The 25467-nt window shown below is 37.8% G+C and overlaps 1 protein-coding gene across 3 annotated transcripts; it reads right to left on the bottom strand.

Annotated features, from left to right (window-relative positions):
* Positions 1 to 261: 261 nt before the first annotated feature.
* Positions 262 to 25464, bottom strand: plekhj1 (pleckstrin homology domain containing, family J member 1). Of its 3 annotated transcripts, none has more exons than XM_072594106.1 (8): positions 24972 to 25464; positions 13532 to 13599; positions 9038 to 9104; positions 5760 to 5850; positions 5150 to 5213; positions 3067 to 3133; positions 2729 to 2794; positions 262 to 1232 (listed from the first exon to the last, which is right to left on the bottom strand). In XM_072594106.1, exons 1-7 carry the CDS (start codon positions 25063 to 25065, stop codon positions 2757 to 2759), a joined length of 489 nt encoding a protein of 162 aa, XP_072450207.1. In that variant the 5' UTR covers positions 25066 to 25464; the 3' UTR covers positions 262 to 1232; positions 2729 to 2756. The 3 variants fall into 3 exon arrangements, with proteins under 3 accessions (XP_072450207.1, XP_072450209.1, XP_072450208.1); XM_072594108.1 differs by lacking the exon at positions 24972 to 25464 and adding an exon at positions 24834 to 24935; XM_072594107.1 differs by lacking the exon at positions 3067 to 3133 and having other exon boundaries at positions 24972 to 25463.
* Between the last annotated feature and the right edge of the window lie 3 nt (positions 25465 to 25467).

Below are 25467 nucleotides of genomic sequence, written 5' to 3'. Positions count from 1 at the left end.
CTCCAAATAGAAGTAGCAAGTTAGGGGATGGTATTAAATAGGAAATTACAGAAGCATTATTTAATATTCTTTAAGTATGATTGGAGGAAAATAAAGCAAACTTGGTTCATGACAAGTTTTTTTTGTGGTAAGTATTAGAATACAGGTATTGCAATCTTTGTGGTGATACACAATTTAGGTCCAGATTGCAGTATGTTTCTCCAGCTGCAGTTACTTAATTGGTGTTTTGCATCCTGAGTTATTGTAGAGAAACATCATAAATAAAAATGAAAGCTTTGTTTTATTTTACAATGTTGGAATTCTGTTAATGGGCTTCCATTTGAACAAGACTTCTACATTTATGGCAGTACAGAAGCAAAATTTAAAAGTCACTAATATACATGCAAGTTTGATGTATTTACAGTCACAGTCACTTAGTAATTTCTGCCAGGACAGTGTACATAAAGTGAAGTCCCACTGAAGAGTTGTCAATCTGATTCTCTCTCATAACTAGGCCATCACTTTGAAGTGAAGCCTTGAGATTGAATTTCATTCTAAAATTCAGGGTGGTTCACTAGAGATCAATTTAAATTTTAGGAGCATTTACTATAAATTTTAAACCAATCAATCAGCTTTAAGTATGCCTGTTACTTGCCAAGTAGATTGATTCCAACTGTTGCACACAAAACAGTTAAGTCATCTGTTAATTTTATGTTCAAACAGGTTGAGTTCATGCATACACAGGAAGCTACATATAAATACACAGGGCCCAATTCTTGTGTACAAGTGTCCCACACTGCAAACCACATTTCTACAGAGCTCTGTTCTTCACAGACAGAGGTTGTACATATACTGTCCTTGTTTAAACTCAGGTGACAGCCATTTGCTGGTTCTTGTGTGTGCACTGCCCTGATAAATCAGTCAACCCACTTGATTAAATTTAAAATAAAGGATGGCTTGACTATCCATCATCACTCTCCTTGTGTAGTATAACTGTTAGTTGTCTCCTTGAATTAGTGTTAAGAATTGTCCTGACTAGCACCAGATCAAAAGCTTTGACGAGTATTGCTAAAAAAAATCTTAAGTTCTGTTCTACTAAAATATTAATTCCCCACAAAGCCTTAAGATACAAAAATCATAAATAACATTCAATTCAAACCATTCAGATCCCATGAGAACACCACTGTCCATGCAAAATAAAAAAATTAACGATCTAAAAAAATACTAGAGGAGCACTCAAATTCCATCAGAACCTGTGAAGAGAAAGAAATAAAGATAGAACAGGTTAATGTTTGTCCACTCCATCTGAACTCTGTTTACAGAATTACATTTTAAAGCATAAGTTACTGTAAAACAATGAGATGGCAATGGCATTTATATATCTTTGGTCAGCTGTCCATGCAAGCCCACATTACCCCCACTAGAAGGATGGCTTCTGGAATTAGTTCAGATTGTTTGTAACTACTGCCCTACCTCGCAGGGCATTCAACATATCTGATTTGCTGTATTAAGTAATTAGTATTCAAGGTTCAACATAAAACACCTCTGAATTAATCTGTTTCACAGGCATATATTTAGTAGGCTTAACTACCAGTTGCCACCTATTTTTGGTCTGTTTTCTGACAAATACCAAAATTTCCAGGTACTGAATATTTTATAATTAATAAGGTCTTAGCTAACTCTCAGTGGCAGTTTGATAGAAATTGCAATGCTTTGTGCCCATACACTGTAGATATTGCATACTGCCAGTCAGTCTTCACAGACAGAGTCAGACTCCCCATTATCCTTGTCCAAGATGGAACTAGGTCCAGCATTTCCAGATTCTCATAACTAAGGAGACTGATGTGGATACACACACAACTGGCAGCTGATGATGTTGGTGCTTGGAACAGTCAATGTGCATTAGTTCAGAAGAATGCTGTGGAATAAATGATCCTCAAAGCATGATAAACCAACTTTAAATACTAGCCTCCCCTTTGAGAAATTGGTCTGCAGTGTACAAGTTGGCAAGGCTTTTTCTTTATAAAGGTATTCTTGAATGGTTTATACTGACTGTGATGTTTGAAATTGAATTCATTAAGGAAAATGCTTCTAACTGAGATCTAGATGTATTAACTTTGCTACAATGCATAAGGAAGCCACCAAAGAGATCAAAACATTAGAGCCATGATGATTATTGCATTGGTCTTAACAGCAACATCAAGTTTAGTACTGAATCTGGATTGTTTAAATAGCTGATTACATATTCTTGGGACACTTCCACTTCTGTATTACTGAACAAGAATTTATCGTGCCCACTGAATCATTAGCTTAATTATACAAAAAAAATCCACAATCACTTTCAGAAAGTTCTGCTGCCCACACATGACAAAAAATGTGAGCAAACATCATTAGCTGTACAGCTATTGGTCAGGGGATAATTGGTCTATACTAGCCTGAGATTAAAGTTCCGTAAATGGATCCATTACACAAGTTTAAAAGAACAGATCAGTATGCTACACAAGTGGTGACTTCAGCTACAATCACTAATTATCATTTTCATTTGTCTAAAGACATTGCAATAAAATACATCTCTACAATTCTGGTTCCAGATTCTTCACAAAGATCCCTGACAATGAAATATCAAACTGAAAATACAGAGGTTGTACATGCCTTACTTTTTTTGGTATGCTGCTTTCATGCAAGTTTACTAAAAAGACCAGGGAAGCAGTTAAAACCGGTTAATCAGGAGATTTTGTTCACCATTTACCTACAGCCTCTGGGATCTGGTTTGAAATCTAGTTTCTTCTGAAATTCCATACTGCTCCAGTGGATCCTGCAAATGGTATAGTAACAAGTGTTACTTAAATAATGGTACAACTGAGGAGTTACACTACAGTATTTTAAATTTAAGAAAACATCTGTAGGTAGTACTCTGAGTAGGAAATAGAAATATGTAATTGCAGGATACAATAAAAACACAGTGAAAGCAGATAGCTTGGACTGGCGGCAGGAGCAGGAACAGGGTCACTACTGGAACCCTGTTGTTGCTGCTACTGCTGTGGCTATGGGAACCCTGATCAGTTATCCAAACAAAATACTCCCTACCTGCCTCATTTGGGTAATCAAGGTTGTTCTGTACTGCATTTTTCTTAAGCTTCTTTATAGCAGGCAGCTTTGGTTATTATGCAAGAAAACACAATAAATTAAAGAACAGGTTAACGTAAAATTTCCTTCCACAGGCCCTGGCAGCTGTTTCTTGCTCTAATGCCTGTTCCTCATTTACCCATCAAGACACTACCCATCTGAAAACTGTAGCAAAAGGGAAATATCAAAGCCAAATCTGTTCCTGTATTAAATCTAGACATGCTGATTCCATTCCAGAAGCATCAAGATCCACAATGCTATCCTTGTCCTGATCAGACTGAGCTCTATTAATTCATCAATGATTAAGGATTCAAATTTGGATTCAATCACACCCTATTCATTTATTTGGAAGAGTTAATTATCAAGGAAATTTTCTGCACTGTGACATTCCCTTAGATAAAGGATGAGACAATACATTCACAATATGACTGAATATTTTTGTTTCTTAATGTGGCACAGGATATAAAACATGTAAAGAAAACATGGATAAAGTATAGTTATTTAGGGTCTTTTTGCAAAGGAATAACAAAGAGAAAAACTATAAAGCAGCAAAGAACGTGTTAGAATTCTACATTTTTCATGAAAAGCTGCCAAATCTGTCAGTCAGTCATAAAGTAGCAAAGCCATAGTGCATACTCTGTGCACAACATTTAGGCCTTTGACAAAATTGGGTGTTAGGAAGAAGTTACAGATCCATCATATACAAACAGGAGGCTAGAAAAGTGGTTGTGTAGCCATAATATACCTAATGGGGGATAAAGCAGGTTTAATAAATCAAGTATGGAGGAAACAAAACTGAGGACTGAAGCATCGAGACCACCCTCTCCTTACCAAAATGAGGTTTCAATGAGAGCGCACCAACTTAAATGAACAGAATTTTTTTCCTCTGGGCTGCAAACATCAAAACGCTCAAGATGCTTTAGATTCTGCTGTTCTAATTTGGGCTTTATTCATTTAAGACAATGTTGCCACAGACAACTCTTTCCAACAGATTTCTTGAGTTCACACTGGCCAAGTCAGCAAAAAATCCAAAAAAAAAAGAGTAAACAGAACTGTCACCTAGGAATTGTGGAACAAATTGCTAGTGCAAGTATAATTCAAAAAGGACTATACGAGGCCTTCAAAAAAGAAAATCCATGCACTAGCTAATATTCAGATTTTGCATACGAGCACAAACAGCATAAGAAATCAGAGTTGGAGTGAACTATATGCTCCATCAGCTTTGTTGTGCCAACGGCAATGTAAGCATGCCCTTCCTTAAGTACTGAGACTAACGCTACACCGTGCATCCTCGTGTGGCTGCACTAAAACCTTATACAAGTGTGTAAGAATTCCTTAATCTTGTAATCAGATTCCCTTGCTAGAAAGGCCAAGTGATTTATCTTCTTCTGCAAGCCAACATTTTGCTCCTTGTGCAAGTACACCCAAGTTCTCCTGAACATCAAGGGGCTTTTAAAAGTGTTCTGCTTTTCTATTCCACTCCATACTGAATAACTTAGAGTCAGAGGCGTACAGCATGGAAACAGATCATTCGGTCCAACCAGTCCATGTCGACCAGATATCCCAGCTCAATCTAGTCCCACCTACCAGCACCCGGCCCATAACTTCACATTAAACTCCATCTACATTTGTCTACTCACTTAAGAGTCCGCCTCAGAGCTTACATTTCCAGTTAGCTTTTTATCACCAGGAAATTTATATACATTCCATTCTCTTCTCAATCATTAATATAGACAGTATTCTGACAAAGCTCCAGCAATCTTTCTTACAGCATTCCAACAGTCAACTTGAAAATTCTTTCACTCCAGTCTTCGTTTCCTCCATTACTTAATCCTCTATTCATGCTAATAAATCTTGTTTAATAACCTTTTATATGGCACATTATCAAATACTCATTTTATTCAAGGTAAAGTGGGAGTGGACTAGAGGGGGCAGAATTTCAAATCTCTCCTTTTCAGATATCTTATTTCTTGTTTTCAGTGCTGAGAGATCATTAGATTTTGATAACAAATCATATTTTGAAAGCTCAAGATCATTCACTCACTTTTCCAGTTATTTTTTCGATTTCATGTCTGTAAAAAATTAAACTGTTCCGCATGTACTCATAACTGCAAGATAAAAAAAAGTCATTAACTTCAATTCCATATTTTATTCCCAAGCTGTTATTTTCGCTGTCAAAACATGGAATTTATTATTTAACAAATTGCAGTTACAAAAACCATAACTTGTTAAGAAAATGTTATGCATAACTACTTTGCTAATGAAATATAAAATACGAATTTTTAAAATAATCTTTTATTTACTCAAGTTTTCATCTCTCCCTGACTCAATATTCAAAATGGTTGACTTTTCTCCTTTCTTGCTCAGAGATCCCATTGTAACCCTTGCTGAGGTCAAACACAGAGTACTGTCCGTGGTTCAGTTCCACAATAGGCAGAGCAGAGCTGCATCATAAATTTTATTCGATAAAACCTTTATAATTAGTCAACCTCCAAAGCAGAACATGGATTGTATGTGAAGCTTCGTTTGTGAAACTAAACCAGTGGGTTATTTTACTGAAGGCTCTCATAAAAATAGATCAATGCCCAGAATTATTATGACATCACCTGGTAAATCCATAAGGTTATAACAAATGAAAAAATTATGTAACATACCTGGCTTTTGTCAAAGCTTCAATCCACTCCTCACATTCATCTTTACTGTCACATACAAATGAGTATTTTCTTTCTGGTTCATCCACAAATACTGCAATCAAATTTCAGAATCAACTTGGATACGGTGACTACACTTCAAACATTATGAATATTCCTCTTCCATAAAGTAACTTTAAAAGCTGCTTATTTCAGATTCTTCAGGTTTTTTTTCTCCTTTAGTTCAGTTGCATTGGTGATATTAATTATTGTAATTAGTACAGACCAAAACCAGTTTCCCTGCTGAATTGGGCAACTCTAACATTTGCCTAAACATTATTTCTTCCAACCATCCTTTAACTCAACTTCTCCCCAAGTTCAACAGGCATGACTGGACCACATACAATCACAATCATATTAGCAAGTCGGTAAGCATACTCTTAATTTTCCTTCCTAAGACAGGCCTGTTCCTTTTTGTGAAGGATGAATCACTGATCTCCAGTCCTCCATCAATCCACACTGAATAGAGGTCAGAATACAAATTAAGAGACCTCAATCTCTCCCTCAAGATTCTTAGATGTACTCTATCAGGAAGTAGCTTTTTATCTTCTTTTAACCGGTCCTTCATATTATTTTCATTTTAGTCAATCATATCACTCACTTTTAATGACATCGGGGTTCCCCTCTCTAACACCCCTTTAAACAATCCAAACCACACTAACTTTATTAAATGCCCCTACCATTTTACCATTTCTTAATCAAAGGAATAAAGATCCAGAAGGTTTCTTTACAGCTTTTGAAATGAAAAGGGTGGGAGGGGGACCAAAATACAGAAGCAGCCAGTATCAAATGCCAGAGTGCAAGACGTCTTAGAGTAGACTACTTTTCCATATAGCTTGTTTTAAATATCTCCTTTAAAAAGTAAACAGAATACTCAGAACTGAAGTGATTATACCTGCGATCCAGTTGTCATGGGAAAGACCCCAAACAGAAACCTACAGAATATCAAATGACAGTTTTCACAATTTGACACAGTAAAGGGGCAGCTGCTTTGGTGGGATGCAGGCAAAGAAAGGCAAGACAGAAGCAGAATGTTGTTAGTAAACCATTTTTCTATTCAAAGGGATTTTGGTGATTTAAAAAGAGCAAGGAGTCATCAAGGTGGGCCTTGCTGATAGAAATTAAATTAAATTTGGGTGTCTCAGACTCAATAGAAAGACACTGAACATCACAATCCAGTGTGACAGAAAATGAGCAATCTAGAAATACCTTAGGATTCAGGGAAGACAGTTCTAACATGAATTAGGAGCAGAGAGTAAAAGAAGTGTGTCAATTTGAACTGGAGAGGCAGAACAGAGAAGGAAGCAGGAAAGAGAACACAAATTGCTGATATTAAAGAACACAAAAAGAAACATTAAAAACTCTGTTCCATGATGATAAGTTTTATGACAGCTTTACATATAATAAATAGGCATTCTGTAAATAAAACAGACATTGTGGACTTCACGTACTTGTCATCCCTTTCTTCAAGGGCAAGGGATTAACTAACACAAAAACAGCACACTGAAAATACTCAATCTTAGCTTATTTGACATTTAAAAAATTACAGATGCATTTGTGCTAATTAGAATGAAACAACAAACATTTGGAAGAAAAGGTGACAATGGAGATAAGAACGTAATAAAATTAGGTTGAAATGCTGACTCAAATATATTTCAACTAAATAAAACTGACATGTTTTTGACAGAGCTTTAAGTGTAAGAGCCCAAACTTAATTTCTATTTCAACTTCCTTTCCCAATTCTATTTAAAAAGATTAATCTTGTTAATACATTTAGGAAACTTCATTCCTCACTGCTCATCATGAACTAGTCTTAAATGAATGTGATATCAAAGAAATGAACATCAATAGTTAATCAAAACCATAAACTGTGCTAATGCACAGTGGTGTAGGACAGATATAATCCAAATAAACAAAAATGTAGCCTTGAACCTCAACACCACAGAGTTCTGCATGTTCTTTTTCCACAATGAGATTTCTTAAAAACAGATGGCAGCTGAACTGATAAGTTATCAATACAAGGACAAGGATGAAAAAGAACACAGTTATAAAAACGAAGGAGTTTTAAACATCTGATCATGCCATCACCCTCAAAAGGCAGAAGATTTTCTTTAAAAAAAAGTCACTTCCATTTTAAGTAGGAATATTGTTAGGACATTAGTACATTGTTGGCAAACTATTGCAAACTCAGCCCAGCCGGATAGAAGAAAGTCACATTTATTTGCTATTTCAGGAGCTGTATGTGAAATTAGTTTGGATTATTTATAATTATAAGCCTCGATCACAAATCATTTCCAACCTTCTAGTCCCAAACAGTGATAATCTTTGTGAAAAGGACACAAAAAGCAGGTTAGAGTAGGAAGTATAAACATTTAGAAAATAAGTAAAGAATGTTATATTGAATTTAAGGGATGTTCCACCAGTGGATAGCTACTTGGCCTGATGGCATTTGTCACAGAATAAGAGGATCATCTTCAAAGTCTGCACAAACTACTCTAAATCTACAATATCCTTCACTGTTATAGAATTTCAAATGCTCATCTAGGTACTTTTAAAAAGTTTGAAGCTCCCTGCCCTAACCATCCCCCCAGGTAGTGCTCTCCAGATTCCCACCACATAACTGGTGAAAAAGGTTGTCTCTCAAATACCTTAACCTCCTGTTATTCATCTTAAAATTTGCCTCCTTATTACTGACCTTCAATTAAGGGGAACGGCTGCTTCCTATCCACCCTATCCTGCTCCATCTTATCCACCTCAAATCAGGTCTCTTAGCCTTCTGTGCCAAAACAAGAAAATCAACCCAAGTTTATCTGACCTTCCTTCATTTGGAAACTGGGCCATCGCAGGCACCATCCTGACTCTCCTCTGCACAAATGCCAAGCATCACATCCTTCCTAGTGTGGTTACCAGAACCGCGCACAGTATTATAGCTATGGCCTAACCATTTTCCTGTAAAGGTCCATTGTAATCTCTCTGCTCTTATAACCTATGCCACGACTGATAAAGGAAAGTGTCTTGTATACCTTCTGAACTACTTTTTTTTAAAAACTTGACCTCTCACCTTCAGGATGCTCATGTGGAAATGAGTTTTAATCTCTACTGATACAACCACATTTTAAATTATCGAAAAGTTCATGCAAACAAAAACAATTCAAAAAGAGAATTTCAAATAATATTGCAATTCAGCTGGGGTGCTCATTTTTTACAGATAAATGGAACACAAGCAACAAAGTTAAAATTACCTAGCGAGAAGCCAGTGTCTTCCTCCTTTTGGATTCTACACTGCTCAAGCAATAAGGCACCAACAGGCTATTTTAGAAAAAAAAGAAGAAATGTAAAAAATCTTATACTTCATTGATAATTGTTTCCCAAAATAATATCTTTGTTACTACTTGCCCTAAAAAATTGCATCAATTTCCATTCAGGTCAGCTGATAAACAAGCTACTGCATAACTCTGAACAGCAATGGCCTTCATTAAAATGTAGGTCAAAATAGTCACAATAGATATTCTTTTTTGCAAGCTGTCAGCCAGAAACCAGGCCACAAACTGAAAACATTGCCACAGATAATCACTATTGATATCCGAATTCCTGAAATAAACTATGTATTAAAAAGTGTTACTTTGATTACTTAGCATGGTAGCATCGCCATTCGTTTTTTGTGTTTTTATCCTGAGTTATCTTGATCTGTGTACTAAACTGCACGTACATAACACACTAAAATTTGAAGAGGATTAGAAATTTTCCTTGATGAGCTACGTGAAGGCGATGTGAAAAAGTATGTGTTGACTTTGGTGTCTAACAGAAAGGGTGCCTCGTCAAGAAGCAAGGGCAGTTACAGACAAAACAACGTATTCAGGAGGATCTAGTATTGTTAGAATAGGAAAGATCGGAGTAGAGGGCAGAAATTAGAAACACAACATAATCACTAGAGGTGCAGCTGGCTGGCCAAATCTTCAAGTACATCTTGAAGAGATGAATAGAGTTCAGGATTAGGTAGGAACAGCAGCCACATAGCGAGATGAAGAATTTAGTGACAGCAAAATCTGTGGTCAGTCTCCAGAGGAGCCACCCTAGATGAAACAAAATTGCCCTGCTTCCTCTGGAAAAATACCATCAATATCAGTAGTTCACTGCTGTCAAGAATGGCATTTCCGAAGAGCACAGAACCATGGTAATCCACCATTTTATTACCATTCAACTGCATCATGGTTGGTCTGTCACCCAATGTACAAACCTGCCTTTGCCCTTCTCTCTCAACACTGATTGTTAACAAATATTCTACTGAGCTGATTTAAAATGAATAATTCAGTTAACGTAACTACAATTTGTTGAAATGAATTCCAAAGCACTATCGCCTTTTACATGTACAAGTGTTTCCTAACTTTACTCCTGAAAGGACTAGACTGATGCTTTTCAATTTTAGTCCTAGTCTCACCAACAGAAATTGTTTTACTCCGCCCCTTTTAATATCCTGGAAACTTCAATCAAATCACCCTTAATCTAAATTACAGGAAAATTAACCATAATTGTGTAACAGAAAATAAAAGATTAGAAAATTGAAATTAAAACAAAGCGCACAAAATACACAACTGGTTTGGGCTTGAAAGTCTAAGATAGAGTCATAGAGGTGTACAGCATGGAAACAGACCCTTCGGTCCAACCTGTCCATGCCGACCAGATATTCCAACCTAATCTAGTCCCACCTGCCAGCAGCTGGCCCAGATCCCTCCAAACCCTTCCTATTCATATACCCATCCAACTGCCTCTTAAATGGTGCAATTGTACCAGCCTCCACCACATCCTCTGGCAGCTCATTACATACACGTACCACCCTCTGTGTGAGAAAGTTGCCCCTGAGGTCTCTTTTATATCTTTCCCCACTCACCCTAAACCTGTGTCCTCCAGTTCTGGACTCCTTGGCCCCAGGGAAAAGACTTTGTCTATTTACACAATCCATGCCTCTCAATTTTGTAAACCTCTATAAGGTCGCCCCTCAGCCTCCGATGCTCCAGGGAAAACAGCTCCAGCCTGTCCAGCCTCTCCCTATAGCTCAAATCCTCCAACCCTGGCAACATCCTTGTAAAGCTTTTCAGAACCCTTTCAAGTTTCCCAACATCTTTCTGATAGGAAGGAGACCAGAACTGCATGCAATATTCCAACAGTGGTCGAACCAACACCCTGTACAGCCGCAACATTACCTCCCAATACACTGATCAATAAAGGAAAGATACCAAACGCCTTCCTCACTATCCTACCTACCTGCGACTCCACTCTCAAGGAGCTATGAACCTGCACTCCAAGGTCTCTGTTCAGCAGCATTCCCTCAGACCTTACTATTAAGGTGTATAAGTCCTGCTAAGATTTGCTTTCCCAAAATGCAGCAACTCGCATTTACCTGAATTAAACTCCATCTGCCACTTCTCAGCCCATTGGCCCATCTGGTCAAGATCTTGTAATCTGAGGTAACCCTCTTCACTATCCACTACATCTCCAATCTTGGTGTCATCTGCAAACTTACTAACTGTACCTCTTATGCTCCAAATCATTTATGTAAATGACAATAAGTAGAGGACCCAGCACTGATACTTGTGGTCACAGGCCTCCAGTCTGAAAAACAACACTCCACCACCACCCCCTGTCTTCTACCTTTGAGCCAGTTCTGTATCCAAATGGCTAGTTCTCCCTGTATTCCACGAGACGTAGCCTTGCTAACCAGTCTCTCATGGGGAACGCAGTCGAATGCCTTACTGAAGTCCATATAGATCACATCTACCGCTCTGCGCTCATCAATCCTCTTTGTTACTTCTTCAAAAAAAACTCAATCAAGTTTGTGAGACATGATTTCCAACGCACAAAGCCATGTTGACTATCCCTAATCAATTCTTGCCTTTCCAAATATATGTACATCCTGTCCCTCAATTCCCTTCAACAACTTGCTCACCACCGAGATCAGGCTCACCGGTCTATAGTTCCCTGACTTGTCTTTACCGCCTTTTTTAAACAGTGGCACCACGTTTGCCAACCTCCAGTCTTCTGGCACCTCACCTGTGACTATCGATGATACAAATATCTCAGCAAGAAGCCCAGCAATCACTTCTCTAGCTTCCCACGGAGTTCTCTAGTACACCTGATCAGGTCCTGGGAATTTATCCACCTTTACCCGTTTCAAGACATCCAGCACGTCCTCCTCTGTAATCTGGACATTTTGTAAGATGTCACCAACTATTTCCCTACAGTCTATATCTTCCATATCCTTTTCCACAGTAAATACTGATGTAAAATATTCATTTAGTATCTCCCCCATTTTCTGCAGCTCCACACAAAGTCCGCCTTGCTGATCTTTGAGGGGGCCTATTCTCTCCCTAGTTATCCTTTTGATCTTTGATTTAAAATATTAACTCTTTCTCTCTTCACAGAAGCTGATGAACCACAGTAATTCCAGTTTTTTTTTGTTATTGTTTATGCCATCTCTTGTGATTTAGCCCTCAGATTTCAGACATTGTTTTAAAAAGATCTAGGCTGCACTGCCTGCAAGACTAATACATTCTTAGTAAGGTGCGATGACTGGAACCAAACAGAATTCTAAATGTGGTCTTAACTAGGTTTTCATATTATTGTCGCACAATTTCTACGTTTCTCTTCCTTCTGTGGCATCAACTTCCAGTGACAAAATTATACGTGCACAGACGAACATGGTTAACTAAACATATAGTAACTACTTAAAATCAGAATGTTATATACAACCCATTCCTAACTATCAACACCCATGATGCAAAAACCATAAGTGTAACATATAACATTGTGTGGTTTATGCATATTGGAAGACTTTTAGTATTTATTTTCTAGCTGGTTTTCCATATAAACTCATGATAAAGTAAATTTTCCTCAGACTGTGTTAATGATGCCATGGACTTTGATATGGAGATCTGCAATCTCTACATATTATGAAGCCATATCTTGCAATACGTTAGAAATTCATATTGTAACTTTATAGAATACAACTGCACAGGATATTCAAACAAAGTTGATCTTGTTAATGTTGACCTTGCTTCGCGCACCTCCTGTGCAGTGTAACCTGAATGCCTTACTCTGTCTAAGCACCTCGTGATCTACACATCCTTGTTTGCTATGATCTGCCTGTGCTGCTCACAAAACTACTCACTGTACTTAGGTACGCATGACAATAATAAATGAAATCAAATGGATAATATGCACCCTAACAAATAGTGAAATACATTCCCATTTCCTCCTGGGTCATTTTTGCCAATTATCTTAATCCACATCCTCTAGTTACAAACTCTCCTGCCTATGGAAACTGTTTCTGCTTATCCACTTTATGAAAAAAAAGTCTTCATAATATCGAATCTCATGCCTCTCCAACCTTATTTGGCCCAATAAGAACAATGCCACCTTCTCCCTCACACTTGTTCATCTATACCACCATTCTGGTAAATTTCCTCTGCAACATGTCAGCTTTTCTAATATGGGTAATTTATTATAACTAATATTTTATAGAAACATCTTTAGGCATTTAGATTACAAGTCACTATGCATAATCCAATATTACTCTGCCTATATTGACCAGATTTCTGGCAGGACATTATTAAGTCACAATAAGGACGTTAGAGCAAAGCACATATAAATAGTTGGTTTTGATACTATTTTTGACATCATACAGTAACTGATGAATGAGTTGTGATTTGCATACCAAATAAGTTCTGACACATTCTTACCTCCTCTTCATCAATTCTAAAGTAGAAAAGAAAGTTGACAACAAGCTTCACTAGACGACATTTTGCAGCTGGAGAAACAAAGATGTGCATATGTTAGACAGACTCTCAATAGTCTAAGACTCAGTTGATATGAAAGACATTCATTCAAAATATTCTTGAAACACAAAGCTTCTATATTATATTGGAGGACAATTGGGGGAGTAGGAAGGAGTGGATAAATCCTGCACCAGAAGCTTTCAAAAAGGCACTTGAAGAAAAGTTTCTAAATTGTTCACATTTGAAGACTTTTGCAGCTTTTATAAAGCTAAATGTATTTACAGTAAGACCATAAGATGTAGGAGCAGAAGGCCATTTGCTGTCCAGAAAATTTCTTGCACCTAATATTCTTATCTGTGATGCAGCCCAAAACAGCAACTTTTGGAGAACACAAACTTCTTGACAGAAGATGCTAACATTTTTCAAACGTCATTTATTGTATATTAAAGATCAGCACTTTAAAAAATTTATTTATGTTTTAATATTATGCAGGAAATGCACCTTTCCCTATAAATTTGTTTTGAGAAGGAATTTATGTGGCACAACCACTGCAGACAAAATCATTTTTTTTTGTTGCCATGTTTATCTTTTTTTTGGCAGTGTTTATAACTTTTCAGTATTTACAATCACTTATGAGTTTTAGAAAAAGGATTTTTTTTGCCAATTTTGTCAAAAAGAATGCCTGCACTGTTTGCTAAATGCCCACAGATCAGACAATTAGATTTTACACAATGCCCAACCAAAAATGTGCAAAAGGAGAACACTGACAAAAATTAAATATTTTTCTTCCTGCTATGTTTTACTGTTGATTGTAGATTTGGGTTAAAAACAAACCTGACTTATTTCCTTGATATATGATTTGGAGATGTTGGTGGACTGGGGTGTACAAAGTTAAAAATCGCAACATCAGGACTATAACCTGGTGAAGGAACTGTGCTCCAAAAGCTAGTGCTTCCAATTAAACCTGTTGTGTGATTTTTAATTTTGCTTGATATAGGAATGGCCTAACCTGTAAAACTTCAATTTTTAATTCTACTTGACATTTGACAATTATAAGCAATTTCAGGAATTCGACAGGACGTGTCACAACAATTAGAATTATCACAAACATGATTGTCAAGCTACTAACATGCAAGTATATACAAAATAATGAATCTCAGTTCATTCTAGTGCTCTCCCCAAGGCATTCAATATTTTTTGGTGGCTAACCAACTGCATTAATAAAACACAGATTACATGGTTTTACCAATTGCAACATTTCATCTAGAAGTTACTCAGTTCTGAAAGAGGCTTGAAATCTTCATTCTTTTAGACTGCAAAATAATTGAACCGGAATGTTAGCTTTCTTTGGCAATGCAACAAAATATTTCGCCAGTAACTTGCCAAGACTATATTTTCATTCTGATACATTTAACAACCTTTGATCGCTCCTTGAGGAGTGTTGGACTATGAATATCTGCTTCTGATTTAAAAATAATCTTTAATAGCAAGTCAAAAAAAACTACTTTTTGTTAAAAGGAATTTTAAAAGCTTTGCATATTTGAAGTTCATAGCCAAAAGTGTCTACATAAGTTTGAGCAAGAAACTTTGTAATCATTATGCATGCTCATTAAGTACTCCTATTGTACTATCCATATTGGGCTTATTCAGAAAGATGCCAGCTTGAGTGTTGTCTTGCAACCAAAGGTCTAACCAAATTAACTCTGTTATAAAGAATGCTACGTTTCAGTCTGTGGCTATCTTGGGAATATTATTTCCTTCCTCACTATTTCAAATATTTGGGCCCTTTTTCAGGCGAAAGAAAAACAGCAATGAGAAAACAAAGGGGTGAAGGGTCACGGACCTGAAACATTAATTCTGATTTCTGTCCACAGTTGCTACCAGACTTGAGTTTTTACAGCAATTTCTATTTTTGCTTCCAATTTCCATCATCTGCAGTTATTTAGTTTTTATTTTGTTTAGTGAGAAAACACTTTTATGCCAGTCGGTTTCCGTATGAAGAATTTATGGGTCTTACTTAAATTTAATACAAAAAAAACTGAAGCAGAAAACCTGAAATAAGTTCTCAAAGGCAGGTTTAAGGCAAAGTTAAAAATCACACAACACCAGGTTAAAGACCAACTGGTTTAATCGGAAGCACACTAGCGCTGCTCCGACTTTAACCTGGTGTTGAGAGATTTTTAACTTTGTACACCCCAATCCAACACTGGCATCTCCAAATCAGGTTTAAGGTTGAAGCATGCACAACTTGTGCATAGGCCCTGGACTAGATCAGTGGTTGAGTGCAACAATCCTGCATAATTAAATCACCTGTTAATGACTGACTTGTTAACAGAGTTATGAGATATAGTTTGTCATCTCCTTCGCTTTAGCAAATGAAGTATGTAGCTAACACCAAAGAAAGAAAGAAACAGAATCAAAGACAATTTAAAAAAAACTTGACCAGACTGAAAGTGGAAAATTAAAGTTAAATGTGGTGATGCACTATAGTAACAAACCTATAAAGGTGTCACTTGTGCCATAGAAAATAACAAATTATGAGTTAAAAGAGCAAAGGGAACTGGGACACAAATAATTTTGAGGCAAAAATGCAAGCTTGCAAAACAGTTAAAATAACTAGCAAAACAACAAGATATAACATAGGATATAGAATTAAAAAGTAGCAAAGTAGTATTAGAATAGCACAGATCCTGGTTAAACCATATTAAAAGGAGAAGTGTAAACTTCTGATCTCTAAATGAAAAAAAAATCAGAGAAACAATAGTGATATGCAACAAATTCCAGGGAAGAATGGTACCAGAAGACAGACTATGATTAGTCAAAGTTGAAAATCACAACACCAGGTTATAGTCCAACAGGTTTATTTGGAAGCACTAGCTTTTGGAGCGTGGCTCCTTCATCACCTGATGAAGGAGTAGCGCTCCGAAAGCTAGTGCTTCCAAGTAAACCTGTTGGACTATAATCTGACGTTGAGAGATTTTTTAACTTTGTACAACCTAGTCCAATAGCGACACCTTCAAATCATGATTAGTCAAGAAAGATTAAACGGACTGAAGTGTTTCAGAACTCGGTTACAAAAAGATAGGTAAGGAGAAAATCTTTCCACTCATGGGAACACAAAAAACAAACTAGATATTTTTAAAAAACTCCAATATGGAAACAAGAAGGATTTCCTCTACAGGTAGTTTAAAAAAAAAAATGGAACTTGCCACTATAGGAAGTGGTCAAAACAAATGGCTTAGATGCTCGCACAAGGAAATTACTGAAGACAAGGAAAACGGAATAAGCTGCATTGAAATGAGGCAGATGGAAGGGGAGAAAACTCTTGTAGATAAACAGATTCTTTGGTTTAGTTTGTGTTGTGTATTCCATGCAATGCCATGTGGTCAGAAGAATTTTGTAAACTACATTAAGATCAACTTTCTCCTAGTAGGAAACAATAATTTAAAGCAAGTAGAGATACCAGGCTAGTCAGAAATTTCTTGGCAACACATTGCCCCATTACCAAACAACTGTGTATCAAACATTCATTTTAATGTTGAAGATTTGCAGTTTTTTTGTGTCTTACATGTGAAGGCTGGTCACAAAAAGCAGCTGCCAGTATAGACTGGATTAAGCATTTAACTTATCTTTAGTGACGTGGTAGACAAATACTATTTTGTGCTTCATCATGACATTAAACCTGCCCCCTATGAAAGTTATTTAAATCTTTGAAATAGACATAATTATATGGGGTAGCAAGGACTCTTTGCTAATAGTCCTGGACTGTTCAGCATCCACTTGATGTTTCATATTGCCAACTCATTTCATATACTTGAATAACCTCAATTCAGCAAAATGCAGTTGCTAACAGTAGTATTTTAGAAGGCAGCAAATGAGCATTAGTAGATCTTAAAGATCAGCACTGCCCAAAATTTATAGTTGTGATAATAACAAAATGGCCATTATTTGATGAACCAAGTGGTCTGGTGGGCCATTTTTGGGGCAGTAAAGGATCAACCACTTCACGCATGTCTGATGGAACATGTAGATCAGATCAGGTGTGGACAACAGATTTCCTTCCCTAAAAAGGACTTAGTGAACCAGATGTTCTTTTTTTAAAAAAACAGTTGACATTAGTTTCACAGTCACTATTACAGTAACTGTGGTGGGATTTGAACCCATGCTAGGTTATTAGTCACCTCTAACTGCCAATAAATAAGAGCAACTTCTGGCATCCATACATGTGCAGTTGAATGTGAAAATTTAGCGGTCATGCAGGCATTGCTGATGCAATCTAGAGATAACTTGATGGAAATAATAGCTTTTTTCCAGTATTTTACAATATTTTCACAGTAAAGCATTGAAAATGTTAAGCCTTGTTAAATGAGGTGTGTCTGAGATTTTAAACAGCACACTTGATTATAATTACTCCTGAATAATCTCTCTAGCCATACATAAAATAATTTTACAAGCATATGTTCATCCTGCAGAACAATTATTCATTTTTTAAAAAAAAATTAAGTTTGTTATTTCACCTTAATCTCACATATTATTCCCTTTTCTATTTTAAAATAATTAAAATGTGAACTATAATAACTTTTTAGTTACCTGTTTTGCCAGGTAAGAATTGTTGAATTTTATCAGCTAATCAGTCTCCTTATTGCATCTACTCTAGCTGGATGCCACAGATGGTGGTAAGTTTAAAATAGTGGGAACTCACCATAAGGATGGCTAAGTCTTTTGAGTGGCTGAGGAAGTTATAAGTGAGTGCTTTCCCTTTGCTGCTGACCACAAACGCTGGGCCAATATTGCTGGTTCAAAGTAGACCCATTACATGCAAAAGCACAAACAAAAATGGGATTGCATAAAAGAAACCAGATGAACATTTAATTAAATTAAATGTCATTTAAACTATATTATTTAAATGATCTTCAAAAACTTGTCACAATCAAAGAAAGAGCAAAGACAGGGACCAAAAAAAAACAAAGGAATTGGAAATTATACATGCAAAAAGGCATGAAGCCTTTCCACCTCCACACGGTCATTCCCTCCCCACCATGAGCAAACGTTGCTATTTTAAGTTAAAAAAAAGTACATTTTCAAATTAGATTACAACCAACCAATGTTGAGAAAAAAAAATGAGATACTTCTTATCAGGAATGGATTTTACAACGTAACAAACAAAAAACCCAATGAGAACTAGAACTCATTTAAACGGCCGGCATAACAAGTGCTAAGTGGCAGTACAAATTAGAATCTCATGTTACTTTTTTTGTAAACACTTCTGCTAAACCAACAGGACTGATTGGGTCATTACTGTTTATACTTGCATTGTCCTAGTGTTAATTGAGTTTGAGAGAATCCCAATTATTTGATTTTGTTAATATCCTTGCCAGGTAGGTGCAGTTGGATTAATTATGTTTTCTAATTATAGAATCAGAGTTTAGGGCTTTCTTCTGCCAAAGTGTCCCTGCCCCTGAACTGAGAGACCTGGATTCAAATCCTATATGCTCCAGAGGTGTGTAATAACACCTCTGAACAGGTTGTTTAGAAAAGTATGTTAATTTTTAAACACTTAGAGTCATAAGAGTCTAAAAGCAGGGAAACAGACCCATCGGTCCAACTTGTCCATACCAACCAGATATTCTCAACTGAACTAGTCCCATTTGCCTGCATTTGACCGATATCCTCTAAACATTTCCTAGTGATGTACCCATTCAAATGCCTTTTAATTGCTGTAATTGTTAAAGTACCTATTTGAGACGGCTTAGGGATGGACTCTACCTGTAGCCTATCTTGGTTCGTCCCGGATATCATATTCTTGTGGTAGTCTGGAATATAAAACTCTTACAGACAGTTTAAACTATTACATTTACCAATGGCTCAATGTTACACTGTAACAGATGCCTACAAGTTATGCTTCAGCTAAGGTTCTAAAACCTTTAGCAGAGTACCTGCGCCAGCTAAGAGCTCTCTCAGACTACTCCCCTTATTGCTGCAAATAAACTGTCTTTATACAGAATTTGGGATCAAAATTACAAAAATGCTACATGTCCTTAATCAGATAAGCTACAATAAAAAGGCAAACATTTGCAGAGGAAGAGAAACTCAGGTCTGAGTACGCTTGCCTAATTAAGCTATATGCACAAAGTGGGAACCTAGATCAAGCCAGGCCAGATGGTCAATTGTTTTGGCTAGTACATCATAATGAGAGACTGGTCTTAATTATGCTGAAAGGTCATGAGGTAATCTTGCTCAGCCAACATGTCTAGTATCATCCTACAAAATAGCCTTTTCTTTTAAAATCACCTTAGATTCCCAGAATGCAAATTCAATTCATAACATTCCCAGATCTCGGGGTCCAGGGAAGAACACACAAACATTCAATCCATGTTCACTCAAATCAGACCAGAAATAGTTAAATTTTCCACCAGCTTTAGTCATGTCTCTCTCTCTCTCTCTCACATACACTTGGTGTCCCTTGAACCCTTCAGTCAGTGAATGTAATTTACAGTTCTCTCTCTCTCTCACACAACTTCCTTACTATTCCACTTTCAGCCTGTGTTTTCATAGAATCATAGAATCCCTGCAGTGTGGAAGCTGGTCATACAGCCTATTGAGTCCACACCGACCCTCCGATTTTCTTAATCTGTAAGGGTAATGAGACATTCACATTCCAGGACAGTCAAGAGGGAACGGAGCTTCATAAATTCAAATCTGTTCTGTGTGGTATACATGAAAATGTATCAGGATGGTTCTATTACATGCATATTCCACTCAGCTTATTAAATTACAAAGTTATTTTCCTATTGAGTATGAGTTTTGTTAAGAGTCTTTGATATAAACCAACAATTTACTTATCCGACATCCTATTGTGAAATATGCGCCTCCAGCCTGAGAAGGAAGTACTGCCACACATTCCACAAGTGAACAAATATTTATACCGATCCACTAATACTAAGAACAGATGTCCCCAATTCCTCTGAACAAGCACTTTCTCGCACTCTCTACAGCGTGTGTCATATTTAAGACTACGCACTTTACAGTCATTGTACCCACTTCCACCAGCAGCTCAGTCCATACACATACCACCATATGAAGATGTTGCCTCTCAGGCTGCTTTTAATTATTTCCTCTTAAACTTTATACTCCCTAATTTTATACCTCCCCCCCCCCCCCCCCCCCACCCTTTGAAAAAGACCTTGGCTATTCAACTTATCTATGCCCCTCATGATTCTATAGATCTATACACGATCATCCTTCAGACTCCAACACTCCAGGGAAAATTGTACCAGCCCCTCATTATAATGCAAACCACCCCAGCAGTAGACTAGTTACTAAGGTTAAATCTCTCAGTGCAGGAAAGACAGCCAACTGGATACAAAATTGGATTGATGAGGAGACAGAGTGGTGGCGGAAGATTTCTATACTTTGATTTTGCTTAAGTTTATTTTTATTTTGGTCCCTGTTGAAAAGAGGTTGGTGGGATGGAGTCAAGAGAGCCATTTTCTGTTTATTTTTATTTTTCCCCAGTGTAATAAGGTCTTTATTTTCATAAAATCACCAAGGAAGCTTTATTTTCTGTTTCAAAAAAGTAGACTTTGCTCAGTGGTTCACCTGGTGCTGTTCCTGTTCCGGAAATGTATGATGAGGGTAGTTTCGGGATGTGGTTTACACCTTTCCGCTTACACCTTTCACGTAAACAAATGTAAAGGGCTGCTATTCAGACTGCAGCCTTGTGACCAGTGTTGCAAGTTCTGGGTCCACTGTTGTTCATCATATATATCAACAATTTGGATGAGAATATAAGAGGTATGGTTAGTAAGTTTGTGAATGACACTAAAATTGGTGGTTATAGCACACGGTGAAGAAGAATATCCAAGAGTACAATAAGATCTTCATCCAATGGGCCAATGAGCTAAGAAGTGACAACTGGAGTTTAATCTAGATAAATGTAAGTTGTTACACTTTCGTAAGGTAAACCAGGGCAGGACTTACAAATTTAATGAGGTAAAAACAATGACTGCAGATGCTGGAAACCAGATTCTGGATTAGTGGTGCTGGAAGAGCACAGCAGTTCAGGCAGCATCCAAGTAGCTTCGAAATCGACGTTTCGGGCAAAAGCCCTTCATCAGGAAGGCAAATTTAATGGTAGAGCTCTGGGGAGTGTTGTTGAACACTCAGGGTGTAAGTTCATAGTTCCTGGAAAGTGGCAATGCAGGTAGATAGGGTGGTGAAGGTGGTGTTTGGCACACTCACCTTCACTGGTCAGAGCATTGGAGTTGGGATGTCATGTTGCGGCTATGCAACACATTGGTGAGTCCACTTTTACAATACTGTATATAATTTTGTTTGTCCTGCTATAAGAAGGATATCGTTAATCTTGAAATGGTACAGAAAAAAATCAAGGATATTACAAAATGCAAAACATACTAGTAATTTGAACTGTTATCACTGTAACGCAAGCCAGCCTGAAGGCTGGCTGTCTAATAATGGAACACCCATAAGCAGGAAATGAAGATAAACAGGCTGAAGCAATAAACTAGAGCAATTAGTCCCAACACAACTGCTTTTAATGTTAGTTATTTAGCATTCAGCATTTATGGAGAGAATGAATGTCTGAAATATAAACCAGTCTTCCATTAAAGTTTAAACTCCCACAAAGCAGAATATTGCAGATGCTGAAATAAATAAAATGCTGGTGCTATTTAATAGACCAAACATCATCTGTGGAGAGGAAACAGTTAATATTTGAGGGATGCAAGCTTTAAAGAGAACTGAAAAAAATATAACAGACATTATAGGTATAGGATGTAATCAAGTGGAGGAAGAGAACTAGGATGGTGAAACAGGGAGAAGGCAGGTTGGACTAAGTGCAGATGGTACAGTTTTCCTCATTCCCTGCCCCAGCTCTCAGAAGATGGGACTGAACATACAGCAGACACATTTGACAATGATAATTGCCGATGAAAGATAGGCTAGAAGGTAAATTGTCAAAAGCAGATGAAGAGTCTTATAATAGGTAAGTAGATTGACAGTGGGCAAAAATTTGTTACATTGAGTACAGTGTAGAAAAATGCGAATTAGTCTACGTTGGAAGGAAGAATGAATAAAGTAGTGGCTATTTAAAATAGAGGTTGCCACACTGTCTGAGAGATCTGCGATGCAAAACAAAACAAAAATCAGCTTGCAGCTCCGGCAACTGGTTAGGAAGACAAATAGAATGGTGACTGTTACAAGGGGAATGGAACACAAAAGCAGAGCCATTTTATTGCAGCAGGGCTTTGGTGAAACCACATCTTGAACACATGTACAGTTTTGGTCTCCTTATTTGAAAAGGAACGGTTCAAAAACTTCTCATTTCTGAGATGAAGGGCTCATCGAACAAAGAAAAGGTTGAGCTGGATTGGGTGAGTTCCTATTGGGAAATTAGAAGAATGAGGGGACCTTATTGAAATATACATGATGTGGAGGTGCCATTATTGGAGTGGGGTGAACAAAGTCAAAGAAATCACAACACTAGTTACTGATGAAGGAGCAGCGCTCAAAGCTAGTACGACCAAATAAACCTGTTGGACTATAACCTGGCGTTGAGAGATTTTTAAACTTTGATATATACAAGGTCATGAGGGAATTTGATAGGATAGATACCAGGATGACAACCTTCTTTGGCATCAAGTATACGCAGAGAAAACAGTTTTAAGAACTCTTTCTTGAAAGACAGATAAAGGAGATTTTTTTTCCCCCTCAGTTGTAATTCTATAGAATTTTCCTTTTCAAAGGTCAAGGGGATGGGCAGGGTTGTGTCATGGAATTTACTCAAAGCCAAAAGATTTTTGATAAACAAGGGAGTAGAAGATTGTGGGGCTCAGAGAGCAAAGTAGAAAATTCAAACCACAATCAGATCAGGTGTAATTTAATAAAAAGAAAAAGGAAAGGCCAAATGGCTACTTCTGCTCCTTCACAGCTTAAAACCTGTTACAACTAATATTTCCAAACCTGAAACATTAACACTCACTCCCACCAGAGATGCTCCTGATATACTGAGTATAGTCAGTATTTTTACCTTTGTATTTACAGTTTAGACCTGTTCATCTTCTCCCTAGCCATTATTTTAGAATCAGATGGTTATCAATCTGGATTTGAAATCATATTGGTGTATTACAAAAATCATGCCCATATGTTTCCACTTCTACACTGGATCATTGGCCATTTAAACCCTCATTCACCCAAGTCCCTCCAGACCAGTTGCTCAACATTAACTTCAGCTTACTCTGTTATTAATACTTATCCCACAACAAAATCCAGTTTGACCATCATCTCTACCCACATGGACTCACATTAACACCCATATCTTAAGGTAAATATCCTTATTTTCAAATTCACCTACAGTCTAATCACCATTACTCCCATTCCTCCAGGGCAACTTGTGTTGCTGTTTCCAGCCTGTTCAGCATCTGTCCTTTACCTCCAATGATCTTGTTTTCAGTTCTCTCCCATCTCCTTTCTCCCACTCACCACACAAAAGAAGGTTTTTATTTTTAAAAACTCCTATATGTAACTTCCTTCTTGATTCATGTGCTTTCCCCCTTCCCAAGGTGGGGGCTATTGTTACAGTAAACACTTATAACAGTTGCATTTTATATAAATTGGCATTTACTGAAATTAGCCCGACTTTAGGTTCTGCCCTATCCCCTCCATCAACCGTAAATATTGATATATAAGAGAATACAATTTGCTGTGCACAGGGTTGGAGATTTTGAGTGATAGGGAGTGGCTGAAAGGGCTAGGGCTGTTTTCCCTGGAGCTTTGGAGGCTGATAGACCTTTATAGACATTTACAAAATTATGAGGGGCATGGATAGGATAAATAGACAAAGTCTTTTCCCTGGGGTCAGGGAGTCCAGAACTAGAGAGCATAGGTTTAGGGTGAGAGGGGAAAGATATAAAAAGAGACCTAAGGGGCAACTTTTTCACGCAGGAGGGTGGTACGTGTATGGAATGAGCTGCCAGAGGATGTGGTGGAGGCTGGTACAATTGCAACATTTAAGAGGCATTTGGATGGGTATATGAATAGGAAAGGATTGGAGGGATAGGGGCTGGGTGCTGGCAGGTGGGACTAGATTGAGTTGGGATATTTGGTCGGCATGGACGGGTTGGACCGAAGGGTCTGTTTCCATGCTGTACATCTCTATGACTCTTTAACCACTATTTTCTGATAGTAGCGCTTGCAACGAAATTGTGAATTGGAACGGGCAGAGTCAACTCTTGTACATTGCACTCACTCGCTGTCACCATCGGGTCACACAGGAAGAGAGATGTTGTTTCTCAGGTAACACTTAGCGCTAGTCCCATCGTCCCTATTTAGCAGCTGAAATCTCTGGCACCGACCAAATCCTGGAGCAGCTGGGAATGTTCCTTACCGTCGTTGCGCTTCGGGCCCTTCATGGTAAGCTCGGCCGCCTTCTCGGCGGGCTGCTTGGAGAGACACAGAAGCTCCTTCTCATTGTATCGCATGGCAGCTAGCGGGCCGGCCTTTCCCCTTCAACAGTCACCCCCTCCCTCACCAATGTGGGTGTTAAAATTTAAAAAAAAAAGCAGCTCCTTGGCTCCGGACCCGACCACCACCCCGGACCAGCTGCCCCACCTGGTCAGTGGTACCGCTGGAAGTGAAGGAGGAGGTACGTGCCGTCGGTATTAAATAGCGATAAGGTCTGCGGCATATCTAAAAGTCAATAAAACACGGAAACACCCACGCGAGCGGTAAATCAGGACTTTAAGCTGCGGGGGGGAGGGGAAGACTCGTACGACATGACCAACGGACACCGAGCGAGAGGCAGAACAAAAACCGCGCCTCGCCCCAACATTCGACTTCCCTCGAGCTCCGCCGCTTCTTGCTGTCAATAAAGTTATTGAAAA

This window comes from Chiloscyllium punctatum, chromosome 24 (assembly GCF_047496795.1).
Source record: "Chiloscyllium punctatum isolate Juve2018m chromosome 24, sChiPun1.3, whole genome shotgun sequence".
In the NCBI taxonomy this organism is placed as follows: domain Eukaryota; kingdom Metazoa; phylum Chordata; class Chondrichthyes; order Orectolobiformes; family Hemiscylliidae; genus Chiloscyllium; species Chiloscyllium punctatum.
This window is presented reverse-complemented; position numbering and strand designations above follow the sequence as displayed.